At 37.0% G+C, this 20,808-nt stretch overlaps 1 protein-coding gene across 2 annotated transcripts in view; it reads right to left on the bottom strand.

Moving 5' to 3' along the window:
* The window catches only part of Cfap299 (cilia and flagella associated protein 299), a 499,273-nt gene that overhangs the window by 193,076 nt on the left and 285,389 nt on the right, over positions 1 to 20,808 (bottom strand). Inside the window, exon 5 of one of the 2 annotated variants that reach the window (XM_036201245.1) lies at positions 2,010 to 2,027. The exons of the other annotated variant lie outside the window; for it this stretch is intronic. Within the exon in view, the coding sequence (XP_036057138.1) occupies positions 2,010 to 2,027 (18 nt within the window). The remainder of the gene's footprint in view (positions 1 to 2,009; positions 2,028 to 20,808) is intronic. 2 annotated transcript variants of the gene reach the window in all.

Consider the following 20,808-nt stretch of genomic DNA (forward strand, 5'->3'; position numbering starts at 1 on the left):
TGTAAATGTGTTCTTTCCTTGGTCCATGTGGGTTGTCAGAATTGAACTCAGGTTATCTAGCCTGTATGTAGTGCCCCTACCCACTGAGCCATCTCCCAGGCCCAAAGTAAAATGTATTTATATACATGTGTGAGATGCAACTAAATGCATGCTTACTTGAATAAATACTCTGACACATATATTTCATTAGAAAGAAAAGGTGAAGTTCAATGTTGTCTAAGCATTCAGATTAGAGGAATAGAAAACAACAGAACTATAGATGACAGACAGTATAATGAAGCAATCATAGAATTTAAAGTCAATATAAAAATCTTAGAAACTAATTCAATTTTTTATAATAGTGGTATTCCTGTTTATACTGATCATTGAAGAAAGAATTTTAAAAATTACAGAGTAAAAGCAGAAGTCCATTACTAGAAATGGAATGGGAATGAGCTAGGCAGACATCAGAACACTCATAAAATTATATTACCAAGTAGTTTACAGCAATAAAAAGCAAAGTCCATGAGATGTAAAAATTCCAGAAAAACACATTCTGCCTAGATTAACATAAGAAAATAATTTTCTTGACTCCATAAATAATTTTGTTTGAATACATAAATTACCTTTCTTTAATAAAATTGCAGCTCGGGTAGTTTCATTAATAGACTCCATTAATCACTTAAAGAAGAAATCATGCCAATCATATAAAACATATACAGAATATGCAAAAAGAGAATATAAAATAAAAATTATTTTATGGGTCTGTAATAACCTTTATGTCAAAATACTAAAAGAATATTACAGGAAGGAAAATTACAAGACTACCTTATTGAAGAAACATGGCTCAAAATAACTATGTATAAATGCAGCAATATATAAGAGGATAATGTGCTATTAGTTAGGTTTCTTACTGTTGGAAAATCAATTAATGTAATTTTACACATTGACAGAACAGAAAGCCAATGAAATGATCATGTCAAACAACATCCAGAATAGAGCAATGAAAAACATGTGATCTGTAGACTCCCAACAGAATTAAAATTATAAGGAAATATTCCTAATCTGACAAAGGGCACAAACAAAATAATCTAAGCAAACTTCATAGTCAATAGTAGCATGTCACAATCTTCCATTCAGATATAAGGAAGAATAGATCAGTGTCCAATCTTCGCACTTCTATTGGAACGATAGTGAAAAGCCTTATCAATAAGGCAGAAAGAGCAGGCAGTGGGGAGGGAAGAGAGAAGAGAGGAAAGGAGAGAGAGAGAAGGAAGAATGCAAGGCAGGAAGGAAGGGAAGGAAGGAGGGAGAAAAAACAGAGGAAAGGGAAGGAGGAGGACAAAAGAGGTAGACTATAAATTTAGGGAAGAAGACATCAAAATTTATCTGTACATCATATAATGTGTACATACAAAACACAAAACAACATTTATATATTAAATAAGTTTATTTCAGTATCTAATAAAATCTATAGGAAGTCAATATTTTTAGAATCTATTCACATTTATATTTTCCAAGCTACATAGAGTTATGAAAATGACTATTTCAAGCTAGCATTTATAACAGCAATAATATGGAGTGCTTGTGTGGAGTGTTTAGAAGTAAACCAAATAAAAAAATTTAAAATACTTTGTTTTGTTTTGTTTTGTTTTTTTTTGAGACAGGATTTCTTGTAGTTAGAGTTTTCTTGCCTGGCCCAGTCAGGACAAATCTCTCTTACCCGCCAGTCCCACAGTCACTCAGAGCCAACCAAGAAAGAACACAGAAATTTACATTGTTTACAAACTGTATGGCTGTGGCAGACTTCTTGTTATCTGCTTCTTCTATCTTAAATTAACCCATTTCTGTTAGTCTATACTTTACCATATGGCTTGTGGCTTACCAGTGTCTTTATATGTTGCTTTTCATGGTAGCAGCTGGCGGTGTCTCTCCCCAGCTTTCTACTTCCCAGAATTCTTTTCTCCTGCCTATACTTCCTGCCTGGCCACTGGCCAATCAGAACTTTATTTACACAGAGCGATATCCACAGCAATTTCTCTTTTTAGCTTTGGGCCTTTTTCCTGGAACTCACTTGGTAGCCCAGGGTGGCCTCGAACTCAGAGATCCACCTGCCTCTGCCTCCTGAGTGCTGGGATTAAAGGCATGCACCATCACTGCCCAGCCTAAAATACTATTTTAAAGAATACAATCCTAGATAAATGCAAGGAAATGGCACTTTTATGAATTGAAATTTTATTTTTACAGGTATGATTTCTCTGCAAATATTACTGTAGAGTTAATTATAATTAAAATAAAATACCATTTGATTTTTTTGTAAATACCAGTAACATGATATTAAAACAGCTATGGATATATGTAGAACAATAGATAACTTTAACGAATAAGAAATAGCTGAAAAATCTAGACATCATGTGCGAAGTTAATTCAGATCTATTTGTTTGCAAAAAGACAATTAGAACAATGGAACAGAAGAAAGAAATAGAGTGACAAAATTTCTCATTTATAACTATGTCCCCACTAAAATTGAGAGGGTAAAGGTAAAAAGCAGTTGCTTTACTAAATGATCCTGATCAGAAAGGCATTCTTACAGGGGATAGACACTAAGTACAACAACTCTACCTCTTGTTATATGAATATAGATTCTAGGGAATTGGTAGACATAAATTTGAAAGGCAAAATATAAAAGGGGGATATCCTTCTGAAATTACAACAGAGAAACATTTTATACACATGGCAAGAAAATCAAGACTCAGTGTATGGAAAGAGAGATAAACTGGACTACAATCATGCTGGGAGCTGTCATTCACTATGACATCAAGAAAAGAATTGAAATACAACAATTCAATAATATAGTATTTATAATTTATATAAATTACTTTCTAAATAGATTTTTATCAGCCAAGTGAACTAAGAAACACACAAACATATTCCCTTATAGTTTTAGATTCCAGAGGTCTGGAATTTGTACCATTGGGACAAAATCAAAGTGTCAACAGGCCTGGGCAGAACACATAATTTGCCTCCTCTCACTTCTGGTAACTGCATTGACTTGGGCTCTAATTTTCTCTCACCTTATCTCTTGTATACATGCCAACTTTTCCTCTGATTTTTTCTTCCAAGGGTACACCCAGATGCATTAAAACCCACCTTGATAATTCAGCATAATCTCTTTATCTTAACATCTTTTTTTCACACCTGCAAATCTTTAGCATATAAAATAGTATTTATAGGTCCCAAGGATTCAGGCCTGTTCTAGTAAGAAGAGGGGAAGGTGCTGCCTGATATATTTAGGGAGTCACTATTCTCATTCTGTTCAGTGTAGCTGGCAAGTGAATCATATATAAACTTAGTAAAGTACTCTCACAAGTTGTTATGATAAAGGCAATCTGATAACATCTACACAACAACTTAAACATAACTTCAAAAGAGAAGGTGTCCAAGTGATCCATAAACATATGAAAATATAATTTTTCTCAGTTCATATAAGAGAAATGTAAAGTAATACCATAATTAACAGCGCAAAATTAGGTACTTCTGCTAACATGCTGCATAGTTAAAAATTAGACTGACAACTTTAAGATCTGATAAAATTAACCATCTGTGAGTCACTTATATTCTTGATGACAACTATAAATTGTTAAAAGTACTACCTTCAACTATTAACACTTTTCATTGAATGGGAAGTGAACAATGTATGATCTACTAATTCTATTTCCTATTTCAATATAAGCAAAAAGTCAAAATGTTCACAGCAGTACTATTCATAATAACCTAAAGCTAGGAATGATCCCAAATGTCTCTCAACAGTGAAATGAATAAATAAGTGATGATATATGTTATTTGTAACAGATTTTCTGCTGTTCTACCCATGTCCTGTGAGAGCTCGCTGCCATCTTCATCAGTTTGCTTTCATTTTCAACTGTCAACATCTACATCTCCACCAAAAACTGTTTTGAGACTTGGGGAACTAAACTTTCATTCAGAGTGGCATATCCCTTAACCAAAGAACGATGGGAGCAAAAATAAATGTCCTAATTCCTCTACCCCTGATCCAGATGCCTGGGAAGAGCAAGTACCATCCTGTCAAGTGCTCCCTTATAGTCTGGGGGATGTTCCCCTCCTGGGAACCCTTGATTAACTTCTGACATTTCTAATTCCAGGCCAATACTCACATTTTCCCCACTGCCCACCTAAGATTTTATTACAAATGATAAAATAATTTTAATAATAATACTCATTTGAGGAAAGGGACTAGATCAGACCCAAGACTTGGGCTGCTCTCAGCATTGCTCATAGAAGCTTCTATTTTGCAGTAGTCAGCAAGCAGTCAATGATGGAGTTAGTAACTAGTTCAAGTACTGAGGAACAGAGACCAAGTGCTCAGCACTAAATGGACCATCTTTTCTCCCATACCCTTCCCACCAGTGCTTGGGTAAAAAAACACAGAAAAGGAGGGAGAAAGAATATAAGAGACAGATGATGGGAAGGAAGGCTGTGAAATGGGCACTTATGAACTTGACAGGGCTATGATGAACTTATACCAGCTGGGGTTATCTGTGACAGACCTGAGCAAGACCCAGTCAGCTAAAGTTTCAGCATAGGTGAGGAAGATAAATGCTCTCTAGCGCCTGTCTTTTACTGAGGGAGCACTGGCTATTGATAGCTGCTTTCTTTCATCCTTCCCTTCTTTCCCTCAGTTTTTAAAAATATGTGGTCACCTGTAAATTTCCCATACTCATATACACATACACATATATGGGCAGCATTAACTGAACTTAGCAGGTTATCAAAAACTAAAAAGAGAACATGAAGTTGGGAGGGGCCCATGTTAGGAGAGATTTGGAGTTGGAGCAGGGAAATCTAGGGTAGATAGGATGAAGTTTCATTGCATACAGAGATAAAATTCTCAAGAATAAAGCAAAATTATTACTTAAAAGTGTCTTCAGTTTTTCTTTTGGTAGATACAGTATGAGCCACATTCATATAAGACTAAACTAAACAACCTATTCCTAAATATCATAACATGGATTGATTCCACAATAATTGAAGCAAAGTAAACCAGATGCAAAAAAATACATAACTTGGCTTATTTATATGTTTGATGCCAGTAAAAAGTTTAAGCCATGCAGTGAGAAGTCAGGAAATTACAAGCCAGGGAAGAAAATGATGCATAAAAGCAAGGCTTCAGAGGGGTCCTCCTGGGTCAACAGAGAGCTTCACTGACCTCCTAGCCATATGTATAAGCACGTGGTCTCCACTCAGCACTCTGAGCTATAAGCTTAGGTCCTTACAAGTTTCTTAATGTAATAGACTAGTTAGATAAGCACTGAAAATATGAACAGGCATCTGTTAACTGCCAACAAAGTTATATACTCAAAACAAGTTTTATCTGTATCATGACAGATAAGAGACTTCAAACTTAAAATCTATGTCAAAATAATATATATAGAGAGAGTCACTTAATATGACGAGATATTATATCACATGTTAATCATAATTATTTAAATAAAACCAATAGTTAAATACACATGCAAACTCTGTATGAGAAAAAGGCAAGTTTTAGAAAGTGGCATGGTTTAGACATATCCTCTTGAGCTATCCTTTAGTCTACCCTTGACATTATTGTCTCTCATAGGCATACAATCTCAACAATGTATCAATAAATCATTATTGAGATGACAGTGTAACAGGATTCAAAATTCCATTCATGAGCACTGTATTTACATCATCCGCATCCTTCCTTCTCCCTCCTCCAACTCATGCTATGTTCTCCCAACTTCCCCTCAAGTTCAGCATCCCTACTTTTGTAGTTGTCATTACTACACACCTACACGTACACTTTGATAAATATATCACCCTTCACTGAAAAACTAATGAATATAAAATTATTAATAAAAATTACTACATTTAGTAGGAAAATAATTTAACTGCACAGAAAAGGAGAATAATTAATATCAAGCTGAAGTTTTCAATTAACGGGTTGTTTAAGTTCAGAACATCAAAAAGACAGGTGTTTATTTGAAAGAAACCCCAGAGAACCTCCTGCTCCCTTCTTTTCATCCTCATTTTTCAGGTCTTTGTTACAGTTGACAAATATTAGGTGCACCTATTTCCAAAACTCTGAACATGGTTTTAAGTCAAAACATGCTTCTTAACTTTGTGTTTCTGAAAGAATAGTTAAACAGAGCTTCACATAATCCAAAGCACATTTTGTTTCAGATGTCTTCACCCCATGATCAAACTGTGATATTGGCAAAGCAACTAACACATGGGCTGCAGCTTTCAATGTGACTTAAATCAAACAACAACAATAACAAAAAAAAAAAAAATTCCCTCCCTGTAAAAACGCTATTGGTTCCAAGAGTTTGACACCATAAAAGAAGGAATATAATTAATGGCCAAAAGTTCTCCTTATCTGATACCGAGTTGAACTTTCATTGCTGTTGAAAAATCATGGCTAGAGTTCAAGACCATAAAGCCCACAGGTGGATTCCTATTATACAAGATTTATGATTCTTCTTCACAGTGCTCGTTGTCACTAGTCATGTAATGAACTTGATAGTGACACCACCCCAGAAGCAAAAGTAGTAATTATAATAAATCATGCCGGAATGTTAAAAAGGCTAGCAAATGACATAAATATTAGTTGTAGAATCCTTTTTCCATTCAAGCATTGTAAATGCCAATATATGATCTAGATAGATCAACTACATTATCATTTTTAAATGTTATATTTTATTTTATCATTTTTTTAAATCCTATACTTATTTTATTTTCAAAGATAACCATGTGAGTGCTAGACTTTTCATTATAAAACACTTTATACAGTTGAATATTTATCTTGTATTTGTATAATATCACATATGAAATATCAAAATGTTTGCATCTGAAAATTGGCTTATAACATATATTAGAATATAATATAAACTATAAACTAGAATTCCAAATAGAGGGTTTATCTTTCCAAGTTTTACTTTAGTAATTGTTAAAATTTAGTTATCACTTACCAAATATCACCTTCTGTGATAAGTACCCTCTCTTTTAATTCTTATAGCAGCCATGAATGATTAAATTACATTTATCTATAAAATACACATGGAAACTCAGACAAAGAGAAGTAAGTAGATTGAATAGATATTATAAGGAAAAAAATAAGAATTCAAATCCAGGCTGTTGATCCCAAAATTTGATACAGAATATTCAATGCTGCTACTATATAAAAATATTTTAAAATAAGCAGATTAATGTCTTCTCTTTCTAAAAAAAAAAGTATAAAATATCTTTCTAAAGCAAGGTATAGAATAAATCTCACATGTATTTATATATGATTATATATTTATGATATATATGTGTGTGTGTGTGTGTGTGTGTATGTATGTATGTGTGTGTGTGTGTGTGTGTGTGTGTGTGTGTTGTGTGTGTGTGTGTGTGTGTGTGTGTGTGTGTGTTTTATAAAAATACAATACCTGAGTAAGTGCTCTTAAAAAACAATGCTGGTGAAAGTGATAAAGAAAACATTCACATACTCTGCAGATAAGGAAGATGCTTAGAGCGAAGGAAAATCTATGGTATTTACACTGTGTTTTTATATAAGACAGATTCTATTTATCAGGTTTAATATTTGATTCCAGATATTTCAAAAGGAAACAAATAACCCTGCCCATTTGTTCACTGAGGTGAAAACTACATATGCTGAACAAATGAGTAAATTATCAGAAGATACACTGTCTGGGAAGTGACAAAGCCAGTCTCAGGCTTCTATCCTGGTATTTGCCTGACTTGCAAAGCAGCCATGGAAAGGATCACCTTTCAGATGAGAGTCACCTGTGAGTGGAGCAATGGGGACAGAAAACAGTTTCTTCCCAGGGAGCTCATGATCAAGAAGGGAAAACTGAGGCTCTTGTAGAAAAGCCCCAGGAGATGAAACTCTGGAAGGATCAAGTCATGTGCGATGTGTTAAGCCTCTAACAGGCTACAGATTTTACAGCCCTGAAGGCACTGAAAGTCACCAAATACGTCACTGCCATGGATTTTGCTTGGGAGATTGGCTTTGTCAAATCTTTGTAGCCAATTAAATGCTAGTAATTTTACTCAATGTGACAAATCTTTATCAGCCCACCAATGTGATGAATATGTAGCTACTATCTTCTGGCTACCCAAAGGCAGCTCTGCGAAAGCACTGAAGACCTAAAGGGGCCTACTAGACACCCTCTGCTGACTGAGCAGTAGAAAGGCATTCCGAAGCCCCAGCAGCCTTAGCACCTTTCCCTTTTCTTAACCCACGGCTGCTTCTTGCTAGGGGGATTTGGTGAGTGTTAACATCATACTCTACTTAGTAAGCTTTGTTTTAGAAAAACAGGGGCCTGGAGTTTTTTCCACATGCATGCACCAATGCCATGCATCTGGGGCGAACCAAAGATTGATAAATCAGTAAGAGGCATCCCTCAATAAAATTTGTTCTAAACAAAAGGGCTATTTATTTTCTCATTGATTAATTTCACTGAGGCTTTTTAATTACACATGCATCACTCTTTTTAATAAAAGCATACTATGAATTCTCCTCTTATACATTTGTTTATTCTGGCCTCTTGTATTTCCACATTGATAAAATGTATTTAGGGATATCACTCATATTGAGGGCTGTAAAAGTAACACATTTAAAGTTGCTTTATTCTCACAAAGAGACAAAGAAGACACTGAATGAGGCTGCATTGCTGTAATTGTGCAATACATGAATAGGTTCAGGTTTAGTAACAAGATAAGATGTCACAGATCGGGAAGAATACACCCTTTAACAAAGGCATGGATAATATCTGTACTTCATGGCACTTTACAGCTTCTGACGCACTTTTATTTGGAGCCTAAATTAGATTCAATTTATTTGCATAATAATTTACCTGTAGAGAAAGCAAAGCTCACAAACAACACATATGACAATGGATTGTTCAAAATAAACCAAATTGATTATTATTTCTGACTGCTGTCTTAGTGTAACATGAATTTTAAAAAGGTCTTATTAATAAAAACAAACTCAAGACCAGTTATTGGTGTGAATGCTGGAAGATCAGAGAAGCAGAACAAGCCACAGTTTACTCATCTTGCCAGTTCCTCAGCTGATCCTGTTTCCTCAGACTGGAAGCCTCTGAGTCCTCATCCAGAATGAATCTCAGCTGAACTGCTGCTCAAAAGCCTAAAAGCTTAACCAGCCCTAGTTCCTGGTTTTCACACCTTATATACCTTTCTTCTTTCTGCCATCACTGTGAGTCACCACGCCTGGCTGTTTCCAGTGTGGCTTTGAACTCACAGAGATCCAGATGGATCTCTGCCTTTGGAATGCTAGGATTAAAGGTGTGAGTGCCACCATTTTCTGGCCTCTATGTCTATCTAGTGGCTGTTCTGTTCTCTGACCCCAGATAAGTTTATTAGGGTGCACAATATATTGGGGAACACAGTATCACCACATCTTAGTTACTGTTATGTTCTGTGAAGAGAGACAGAGGGAGGAAGGGAAGAAAGAAGGGAGAGGGATGGAGGGAGAAGGAGAGAGAGAGAGAGAGACTGGTAAGGGATCTTGAAACCTCATGGCCCACTCCCTTGCAACAAGGCCACACTTCCTAATTTCTTTCCAAATACATGAGCCTCTGAGAGACAATTTCACTCAAACCACCACAGTCTCTTCCTATTGTATTTACAAGAGTCTTCCCATCAGAAGAGGGAACTCCAGTTCTCTCCTCTGAGTCCATCCTGTCCTTCAGCACCTAGCACTGGTATTAGTGTTTTGTGCTCTTCTTTCACAAACATAAATTCACTTTCAAAGCGCTATTTGCATTCACTGAAAAACTAGAGTCACACAGGAAGTTTGTAAAATTCCTAGACATAAATCGTATGCATTAAACTTTAAAGTTCCCCTTATCTCTAAGATTTCCTGATTTTTTTTTTTTTTGAAAATGCTTAGGGGGCATTTTTCCACAACTGCCATGCATAAACAATTTCAATAAACTTTTTGGAAAATGCATTTTTCTTCTTATACATACTTCTTGATATACTCAGTTATTTATTATCTATCCACCCCAATATACTGTTATCACTAGAGTTCACAGGTCTCTATGCTGGTGCCCCTTGTTTAACAGAGCGGGCCTCCTTCTATCTTGGGATGTTTCATGAATGTAAGGAAGGAATAGTAAGTCAATCAGAATATGCAAATTCCTTTTTTAGATCACTGCTATTCTGTTACAACATGGCAGGATGAATGGGGTAAGTTATGAGATCAATAAAAGCAACCCCATGTCCAATTGTCCTAGGAGGACGTCAGATCCCCCTCCTGCAAGGCTAAGGGTCCCCGTGTAATGCTTCCCATGGCCCATCTGAGGTTTATCAGTGGTAGCCTTGCTTTACTCTGCTATCATTCTTTGCTTTTCCATCTCAGAAATCTTAAAAGCATCATCCACCTGCTTCAGATAAACTCAAGATTGTCTCACAAACAGTTATATCTTCCAAAACCAAATTAAATAGAAAGCAGAAAGGAGACGCAGAGAATATTCAATTTCCTTTAGGCTCCCTGCCTAATTCAGCTTGGGCTGAGAGCCCAATTTCCATTGAACCTAGTCTACTTTCTTTAAAGTCATGGCTAAAAGACAGTCCTTATTATCATGATCTCTCACTCTTATCTAGCTCATCATATTCAGAAAGCCATTCCCTAGATTCTGGCTTGTGTTTGTGATGGCTCATTTTGAGCATGCAAGTTTGAATGGGCTTGATTAGACAACTCTTCACTGGGTAACTAAAGATGCATTCTAATAAGACTACATAATGTCTTCCATTTTCACTATCTGCTCGAATACAAGTTTATGAAACAGCTGTCTGTTCCAGTAGTAAAGTATTTTCATTAAACAATTAACCATTATTAGACTGTGAATGTTATTTTAATCTTAAATTGCTTGAGGGTGGTCAACCACTCAAAAGCTAACCCATCTCTATTAACTAAAGAAAATCAAAACCACCCGAGTGATACCAGCCTTTTAATCTAATGACAGCACAGTGGAGAACGCGTTCTTAAAACTGAAGGGATTATTTATTCAAGAGAAATCACGCCATTCTGGTTACACCATATGCAAAGTTGTTATGTCACTTAGGGGAATATATTCCCAAATGAAGTATTTTCATAACCAAAATAGGCCTAGAAATCATTTTGTGACCTTTTTTTTTTTTTTTTTACATAGTGGGTACTAATATTTTCAAAGTCTTCTACTTATTAATAAGTTACTATGTCCAGAAAGTACACCTGAAACTTGTGCTCCTTAATTTATTTAAATATTTATGACACTTCTCAAATTAGGAGATGTGACTTTAATGTGGAAATATGCTCTAGGATCCTGTTTGCTCATGGTTAAAAATCTGTTAAATGGTTGTACAAGATTCACCTCCATCATTGATGCCAGGATTTGGGCTGCACTGATCTTGTACAGGTCTCGTGCCAGGAATCCCAGGTAGGGTGGGCTCATGAGTATGAGAGCCACGTGACATCTAGAGTTTCGTACCTCACAGCACTCCTCTCCAGTGTCTAGCGCTTCCATTCTTTCTAGCTCCTCTTCTGTGACATTACCTGAGTGTAGGTTGTTGTGGGAGGAGGGTTGAGAGAGATGTTTCATCTAGGGCTAAGCACTGTAAGAATGAGTAGTTTTATTTCAAGAAACACACTGGGTATGGATATGGCTCAGTTGGTAAAGTGTTTGATGTGAAGCCTTTCATTGGACCCCTAGTACCATATGAAACCAGGCACAGTGCTAAACATCTCTACTTGCAATACTCAGGAGGTTGAGGTAGGATGAGGAATTCAAGGTCATCCTTAACTATATAGGAAGTTTGAGATCAGCCTTGGCTACATGAGACCCTGTCTCAAAAGAAAGAGAAACACAACAAAGGAATCTCAACTAATGCATGTTCTGATCAGGACAGTTGATTGGTTCTCCTCAAATCTACCAAGGTCATCAAAAATAAGGCTAGAAGAGTCCATGACACCCAAGAGCAGCCTGAGAAAGCAGAAAAAATTAAGAAATGGAGATTCTAGCTGCAATCTTAGACAAAAAAATAAAGAATATGAATAAAGCATGGACTTAGTTTACTAACAATTTATCAATTTGGTTAATCTATTCTGACAAAGGTACTCAACCAATGGAAGATAATAATAGCATAAAGTGAGTCTATGGTATATGTGAACTTTGTAATCTTCACTCATTTCTGCAAATCTAACTTATTTTCTGTGAATCTAATTCTATTCTAAAATTTAAAATGTTATTGAAGAGGTAAAGCAAAAATCATCCTATAGTTCACATTCACTGAACATCTGCTAATATCATCCTAAAGTGCAGTACAATATTTTTGGTGATGATTTGGCAAAAATGCATGCAATTTCATTTGGTTGAGGCACCTTTATTTAAAAAAATCTGGTAAATGGCTTACCTTGGGTTTTAGTTCAGCCTCCCACCGACAGTTTTATCCTAACTAGTCATTATTCTCACACTTACCATAGTGTCAAGACTGTTCCCAGACTCTTGAACAACAGCCGGTCTGCTTGCTGATGCACAACACTGTGATAACAAAATGTGGGTCCCAGAGCTGAGATTAGTAAGAAGTGTGATTTACACCAAATCTAGTGATTTTGTTGCATGTAAGCTCTCAAAACTTTGCCATCTTGTTAAATATCACCTTTTAAGTGGGAAATAGTAATTTGGGTTTTTTTGTTTGCTTGTTTGCTTTGCTTTGCTTTGACTGTCACCCCTTGAAAACTTCCAGTGGGCATTATGAGTGAGCTAGAAATACCCTGAGATGCCACTGCAAGGCTCACAGCACTGGAGCCACTCCAAACTGAGCAGTAATATGTACCAAGAGCTCTGGGCAGTCACGATTTTTGCCTCCAGTTCACTTCCCGTCACACAGTAACCCCTTATGCTCAGCTCAGGTATGTAGTAGGTTTATGTTCTTCAATTGGAATTCAATGTTTACACAGCACAAATGTATTTTAATTACATTACTAGAGCTTTTAATTCTTTACAAATTTAACTTTTCTTACAAGTATATGTTGTATATTGAACAAATTTATTCCTCAACCCTCTACCTTTTATTTCCCTGAATCCTTCTAATGTAATTCACGTAAATAACATTATCGTATATTTTAAGGGATAAATGAAATTATCTAATGTCCAATTCATAGTAAAGTAAAAATGATAAGGTCTTTGTGGAAAACTAACATCTGTAAAGAGTTGCAAACAGACTGAGCCAAATTTTCCTCGGAACAGACTGAGACCATATTGACAATCTGGCAATAATCATATTTACTATAAATGATGAAAAAGACCACTTGTGTTATACACGCTGGCATAAAAGGCCCTAAGACACAATTGCTTTTATAGTTTCTGACACGTGGCAAGTTAAGTCATATTTTATAGATTTCCATTCTTTTCATTCTTAAATACCACTGCACAGCTAAATAATGCCCCCCCCCCCGCCCCGGCTCTAGCTCTCCTTCTCCATCTCTCTTGCTCTGTGGCCTTCTCTGCCCAGATCTTATGTAGCTCAGGCTGGCCTCAAACTAACTGTATAGTGTAGGATGACCTTGCATTCCTGCTCTCTCCAGCTCTGCAGTGACAGAAATGCAGACAAGCAGACAGTTAAATCCTGGATACTGAGCTGGAACTCTACCAGGCTTGCTGCATCCCTACTCCCAAATAATTGAAATTATTTCTTTAATATTTTGAGATGATAATATAATTGCATCATTTACCCCTTCCCTTTTCTCCCCCACAAAACATCCAATATAACTTTTCTTGCTCTCTTTCAAATTTATGGCCTCTTTTTTATTAGTTTTTCACACATGTGCGTCACACACACATAACCCATTGTCTGTATGATGCCACTTGTGTGCATGCTATCAGGCCTGACCATTCGGTATTGGATGATCGATTTGTGTGCTCTTCCCTGGGGAGACTTTCTCTCACGCTCAGCATTCCTGAGTTGCTGGTAGGTTTTTTGTATTGCATGTAGGCCTCCTCATGGTCTTACCCAGTCCACTTTAGTACATCTGTGTTTAAGACTCAAGCAACTAAAGGGAGCTCATAGCTGGTACTGCAAACCTTGCAAACTACCCCGGGCTGGTGAAGTATTGGATCTTGAAGGACGACCTGCAACAGCCACCTTACTAAACCATAGTAACCCCTCTGTCCTTACACCCACACACAAGTGCAGTCCTCACTCCTCATCAAGGAGATTTCTCTTTGCAATAGACAGAGACCATTACAGAAAACCACAACCAACCAAAATGCCAGATTGTGGAGCCCAGTATCAACTGATAAATCTACAACGTAACTCCCACACCTAAGGCTCAGGGGTCACTGTGGAAGAGAGAGTGGAGATATTATAAAAGCCAGAGGACCGGGGAAATGTGTTTTGAGATTGCGTACCCTAGCAATGTGAAGCTACACCCATGGAGTCTCACCAACATGACTGCTCCAACTTCTTCTTTTAAGGTTTTTATGCTGAGTAGCAAAACACTAGTTTGTGATAAATTAAATCATAGGTAAAAATAATAAAAAGGGTTATAAATTAGATACAAATGGACTCTGGATTCATTCAATATTGAATATGAATATATGAATATAGCCATTTATCTACATATTAATTCCTATCATCAAGTATATATTGTATTTTATGTTGATTTAAACCAAGTCAGTAGGTAATCATATCTGTGTGTATGTGTGTATGTGTAGGGAGGGGGGAAAGAGAGACAGGCACACACAGGTATATATGGAAATAGCATATAAATTTGAATTTATTGAAAGAATAAAGATGGGCTATGGTATTTAAAACTTTCTATTCTGTTACTTTTGCTGCTGGTGTAGAAGTAAGTTACAGACACCTATTTTATTAACGACGAAGATAATGACAAACTACTTTTCATTTCATGAACAAAAATCTCGCAGTGTAGCCCAGGCTGACCTTGGATATAAGATTCTCTGATATCTGTGTCCTGGGTGCCTAGAACGCAGCTGAGCACCATCATAACTGACTGTGACAGTTAGTCCTGGTTGTCAAATTGGTGTGCATTGAGGGGTGTGTATGAATTAGTTAAGCATGTCCCTGAATGCACAACTGAGAGAGGGTATGTAGAGAGCATACATCCCAGGGATGGCTGTAGGAGCCTGTAGGCTGGAAGCCTAGGGGAAATCAAAGGGGTAGACCCCACTAGTTCTGATGTAATTCCTCCAGCTTCCAGGCTGCCACAAAGTATGGTCCTCTCTCTGCCATACCTCCTGTCCCACAACAGTCTGAAACATCAGAAATGGTGAGCACCAGATGAATCTTTTCCCCTTGAAGTTTATGTTGCTTGAGTGTTTTGTCACGGCCATGAACAGCTAACATAATGTAAAATGCTTTCACTGAAGGCAGCTTTTACTGATCAGGGACAATGACTGTGATATCTACATACCATGTTTTGAGGTTAATGGGTGGGTTTCTAATAATTATATTATTAGAAACGGTCAATGTTACTATATAATGAGTTTCACTTGGGACTGCTTGTGACAGCATTAACTTAGTGAAGCCAACTGTATTCACAAACTTAAGGTTTGTGAATTAAGACAGTAAATTTAAATTATAAATAAGACTTTCAGGTAAACATCTATGTTCGTCAGAGTTTTTGCCATTGTTACAGAATATCTGTGAAACTCACTTAGGGAGGTGGTTTATTTAGACCCTGGCAGCAGAAGTTTCCATTTGTCAACTGAATCCATTGCTTTTAGGCCTGGGGCAAAACAGAGATGTTATGGAGGAGAGCTGTGGCAGAGGAGAGATGTTTACTTCATGGCATCCAGGAAACCCAAAGGAGTAACCAGAAGAGCACAGAACTAAGACGAAGCCTTTAAATGCCTGCCCACACTTCCTTACCTTCCTCCACCTTCTACAGTTCTACCATCTTCCAAGTGACTCTATTTCTAGAACCATAAAGCTATTAAACTATTGATTAGGGCAACACCTTCATGATCAAATCCTCTTTGAGCGCACCCTCTCAGACACACATAGCATGCTTTACTCCTCTTCCAGATGTCTCTCAATCCAGTCAAGAACAACCATTAGAATTAAGATTTCCTTTATGAACAGGAAATGAAAATGCTGTTGTCACTCGAGACATGTGTCTTCCAATATGCACTTTTTAATTGTGTGTTTTTATTCTAAATGTTCCCAAATGAGAACACAACAGTTTGGTTTACTTTTAAGGATGTTGTGTCCTTTCAAGTCTATCTTTTATTTGCTGAAAAAGAGTGGAAAAATCCTTGTCTGAAAAATGTGAACAGCTCTTTGAATGTGAGAAAAAAGCAGGATTACTTAAACCAGACCACTCACTAGAAGTAAGAATAGCCTTCTACTGTTTGTTATTAGTCTACCTACCTCAAAATACTAAAAAACCCAATAAAGCATAGAAGATAGCTGGAACTTTTCTATGCAAACAGGACATCCTTGTGTAATTTAAGTGCATGTTTTCTGTATAACTATATATGTGTAATTGAGATACCATGAAAGTTGAATATTAAGTTCAAGTTATAATGTATGTGTTTGGAGCAACCAAGTCAACTATAGGAGAGGCACTTTATGAATTTTCCTAACACATCTAACCTCTTTTTGAGTAAACACCATTGCCTATATATATATATATATATATATATATCTGGATTACGTTTTCCTACAAGAAAGAGTTGCCAAAGTTTCTGTAGGATGTAATATTGAATCTGTTTGTAAGGTAAATTGGTGTTGCCTTGAGCTTTCAAACAGGGCATGGAGGGTAACACATTAAATTAAACTAAGGCAATATTTAACTTTTAATTATTTCTAGTTTATAGCCAGAACTGATCTTCCACATCTGTGAAGTTTTATAATTTCTGAAATGACTTCACTGGTAGAAAAACAATTCATCTTTGATTACTGTCCATCTAATAAAAACAGTCCTCACTGATCACCACAAGAGCTAGTTCTATCTCTGTACTAGACTATAACTTTCATTTCAAAAATTGCTTTGTGTTCTGCTATAAACTAATACTAGAGTAGACTGAGTAATCTTTTTCTGGATGAGTATGGGATTAAGTGTAATTCCTTTTATTAGGTATTAGGCACTGTGTATTTTCTCTAGAAGAATACCCTCTAAATACTTCTTAACCATTGCTTAATGTCCTGTGTTAGCTGAGACAACAATAGGTATTCATCAATATTAGTTATACACCAAAAAGATAATCTAGTACTTCAACAAAAGTTTGTGTCTTTTTCAGTCCCAAACAAATTTATGGATTTTTTAGTTTTGGTCCAATATGGTAGATACATACAGCTGCCAAACTATTAAAATATGATAGATACATAGAAATAGATATTAAGTTAATACATAAAATACACTCTACCATCTCTCAAAATAGCAGCCACCTCAAGATGATAAACAACTCTAGTTTTACACTGAATGACAGTACACTTTATATTGATTCATATGTATTTTCCTAGGAGATGTAGTGATAAGCCATGCAAAGCATGGCCATCAGAAATCAGAAAACAACACTTAATTTTATTTCAAGTCTCTTTAGTACATGATAATTTTATATATAGCTCTGCTATTGCCTTATTTTTTCCTAACCAACATCTGCTGTGTGTCAATTATAAATAAGTATTTCTAGTACAAGGGTTGCAGAGTAATTGAGCTCAAGTTGAGAGCCATCCGGAACATTAAGTAGACAATAGCCCAGCAAACATGATGGCTCCAAACAGAGGATGCAGGAAGACCTTCAAGCTGCAGGAGATTGACCTTAAAGTCAAAGGAAGGGTTTGTCTGGTGAATGGGATAATGGTTTCTTCTCTGCTTCACTAGTTTCAGCTGAAGCAGTTAAGAACTGAAGTGTGTGCATTCAAAAGGGTTCCCCTCTAATTCTCTCAATAGAGAAGCTCAGGTGAGTTCTCTCTTACCTGTGTGTGCCAGCACCATCTGTATTCTTCCAGCCAACAGTGAAGTCTTTTTCAAAGCCAAGAACTAAAGGTTAAAGCATGATGGAAAACTAGTCTTCCTGTACACCTGAAACAGTGGGCAACATCCCATAGCTGAGGGGATGTGATTCTCAAAGCAAACTCCCAGAGTACCTATGGCTTTTCTCCAAGCAAATAGCAGAATTTACTAGGAAAAACCATGAAACTAAATCATTTCCTTCCAATATTCCACCCTTTCTGGAACATGTCCAATCAGATTGGTCCTTTTCCTGCTTAGAGTGTCCACGTTCAAAATACACAATTGTGTTTTTTCAGTGCAGAGAAATCTTTGCACAGCATTTCAAGGAGAGCTAACCCAGCAGGACTGAAAATTAGAAAGATTTTAGAAATAAGGTAGGTCAATCTATATCATGTAGTGAGGCAGCAAAATGATAATTAAGAATCATACTTAAGGGATTGGGGATTTAGCAGTGGTAGAGTGCTTGCCTAGCAAGCACAAGGCCCTGGGTTCGATCCTCAGCTCCAAAGGAAAAAAAAATAGAATCATATTTAAAAATAAGCCAACAAAGGGGCTGAGTAACAGGCTAATGGATGAGAACAGAAAAACTAGGGTATTATTCTAGAATCTAAATCTGCCCATTACAGAATGAGCAGATGATAATTGTGCCTCACAATTGTGAGGAACATCAACCCAGCCACAGACTGCCTGAGAAAACTGTAGCCAGTGTACTTGAATAACACAGAGTCACCATTATTTGGTTGTGGTAAAATTGGGAATTCTCCTTCTTTCCCTTAGAAGATCGAGTTTGTCTGCAGAGCTCAGTGAGTGAGCTGCAGAAGGAGAGCAGGCAGATGCAGTTGCAATGGTAACAGCCAGAGATAAGGGGATTAAGCGAAAACAAAAGCATGTTAAGAAACAGCTGCACCTGCGCCCATGAAAGCTGGTAATGGCCAGTGGGCTCAATAGAAAACAGAAGGCTTGAGCCTGTGCAGTTTGAAAGTTAGTTTACAAGCCATTATGGTGCATTTCCTCATTCATGCCTTCCCTTTTATTGTCAGTGGGGGTTTGGAGGAAAAAAAAAACTGCCAGTGGGCATTTTTCAAACTCAGAAGGTCTGGTGACTTTACTCTGCCTGTGGATGTTTACCCAAATCGTCTCAGTTAACGTTTATTTTAGCAGCAGGGAATTACCATCACTGTATACCACTTTCAATATGTGGTTTGGTTTGGTATTAAAGCTTTCCTGAGGTAAAGATAAATAAATAAACAAACCAGTCACCTCCTGCCATCACAGGGTTTTTCTTTTTCTTTTTTCTTTTTCCATAAGGAAAAGTAGGTGTCTGTAGCTGGAGTCTTCTCCAGTCCCTCTCAGGCCTGCAGCCACTCAGAACCAAGTAAACACACAGAGGCTTATATTAATTAAAACTGTTTGGCTTAATGGCTCAGGCTTCTTGCTAGCTGGATCTTACATCTTAAATTAACCCATTTCTATAAATCTATACCTTGCCACATGGCTCATGGCTTACCTGTATCTTACATCTTGTTTCTCATGGTGGCGGCTGGTAGCATCTCCTGACTCAGCCTTCCGCTTCACAGAATTCTTCTCTCTTCTTGTCCTGCCTATACTATACTTCCTGCCTGGCTACTGGCCAATCAGCATTTTATCAGTCAACCTGAGTAATGCATTCAGAGCATACAGAAAGACATCCATAGCAGGTTCCACCTTTAAACACATACTTGGTAGAAACAGGTACATAAAATCAACTTTTATTTGTAAGTTGTCATGTCTGTCAAATATTTACAAGGTGGTATCCAGATGGCCAATAAAGGAGGTGCAAATAACTGAAGGAATCTGGAGAAGACGCTATAACATGGTTTCATTCTTAGGAAACCTTCTCAGAGGAGTTGCGGAAGTATAGATGATGAGAACAGGGGACAGAGGCATCCTCAGAGGTGGGAAGAAGCAACGGCTTGTGTCTGAGCACTGATAGGTGATCAGTAATTTAGCCATGTGTCTAAACAAGGTCAGTTAATACACAGCATGAAGGCTTGAAAAGGAACAATGTAGATAAATTGTTCTAAGTCTCAAAATTTAGGTATAAAAGAGCAAACATAATCTCATAGTTTCTGAGTCCAGAATGAGATACTGGCTTAACTGGGTACCTTAAACTAAAAAGTTTCTCCTTGGGTTGAAGTCCCTTCATATGCCCAGGACACAGTCAGCAAGGATAGACTGGGAAGGAAGGACCCACTGCCAAGTACACTAGAGATGCTCTGTCACCAAGGCTACCTAAAATATGACTCCAAATTACTTCCCTTAGACTGAGTGACCTCTGGGAATGCCAACAAAGGAAACCATATTGGTTTTATGAGCCAATATCAAGACTGATAGACTATGATTTTCCACCATATTTTATTAGAAGTGATTCATAGAGTGCAGTCTGGTAAAGGCAAAGTATTACATAAGTAAAAGGGTATTGGGGTGAGGATCATTGATCTCCTAGGAGAGGTTTCCTACTACAAGCAAATGACTTTACTCATAGCCAGAGGTGTAGGGACCGTCCCCTGAAGCTGGGTAATACGAAACCAAAGGACATTTAGCTTGCAGTAGTATAAGACCAAGTGTTCCCACAGAGCATCGAATACTATCCTTCCTACAAGAGCAAACCACTGGCTTTCCATCTACAACAGGCAAGGAAATCTATAAAAAGCTTTGTGGCTGCATTAGGACCTCAGAAATTTACTTAGAGTAAAAATACAATAATTATTTGCATTTCATTATTTTAGTTTTTGTAAACTCAACCTGTTCTTTAAAAG

The sequence above is a fragment of the Onychomys torridus genome, chromosome 10 (assembly GCF_903995425.1).
Source record: "Onychomys torridus chromosome 10, mOncTor1.1, whole genome shotgun sequence".
Lineage (NCBI taxonomy): Eukaryota > Metazoa > Chordata > Mammalia > Rodentia > Cricetidae > Onychomys > Onychomys torridus.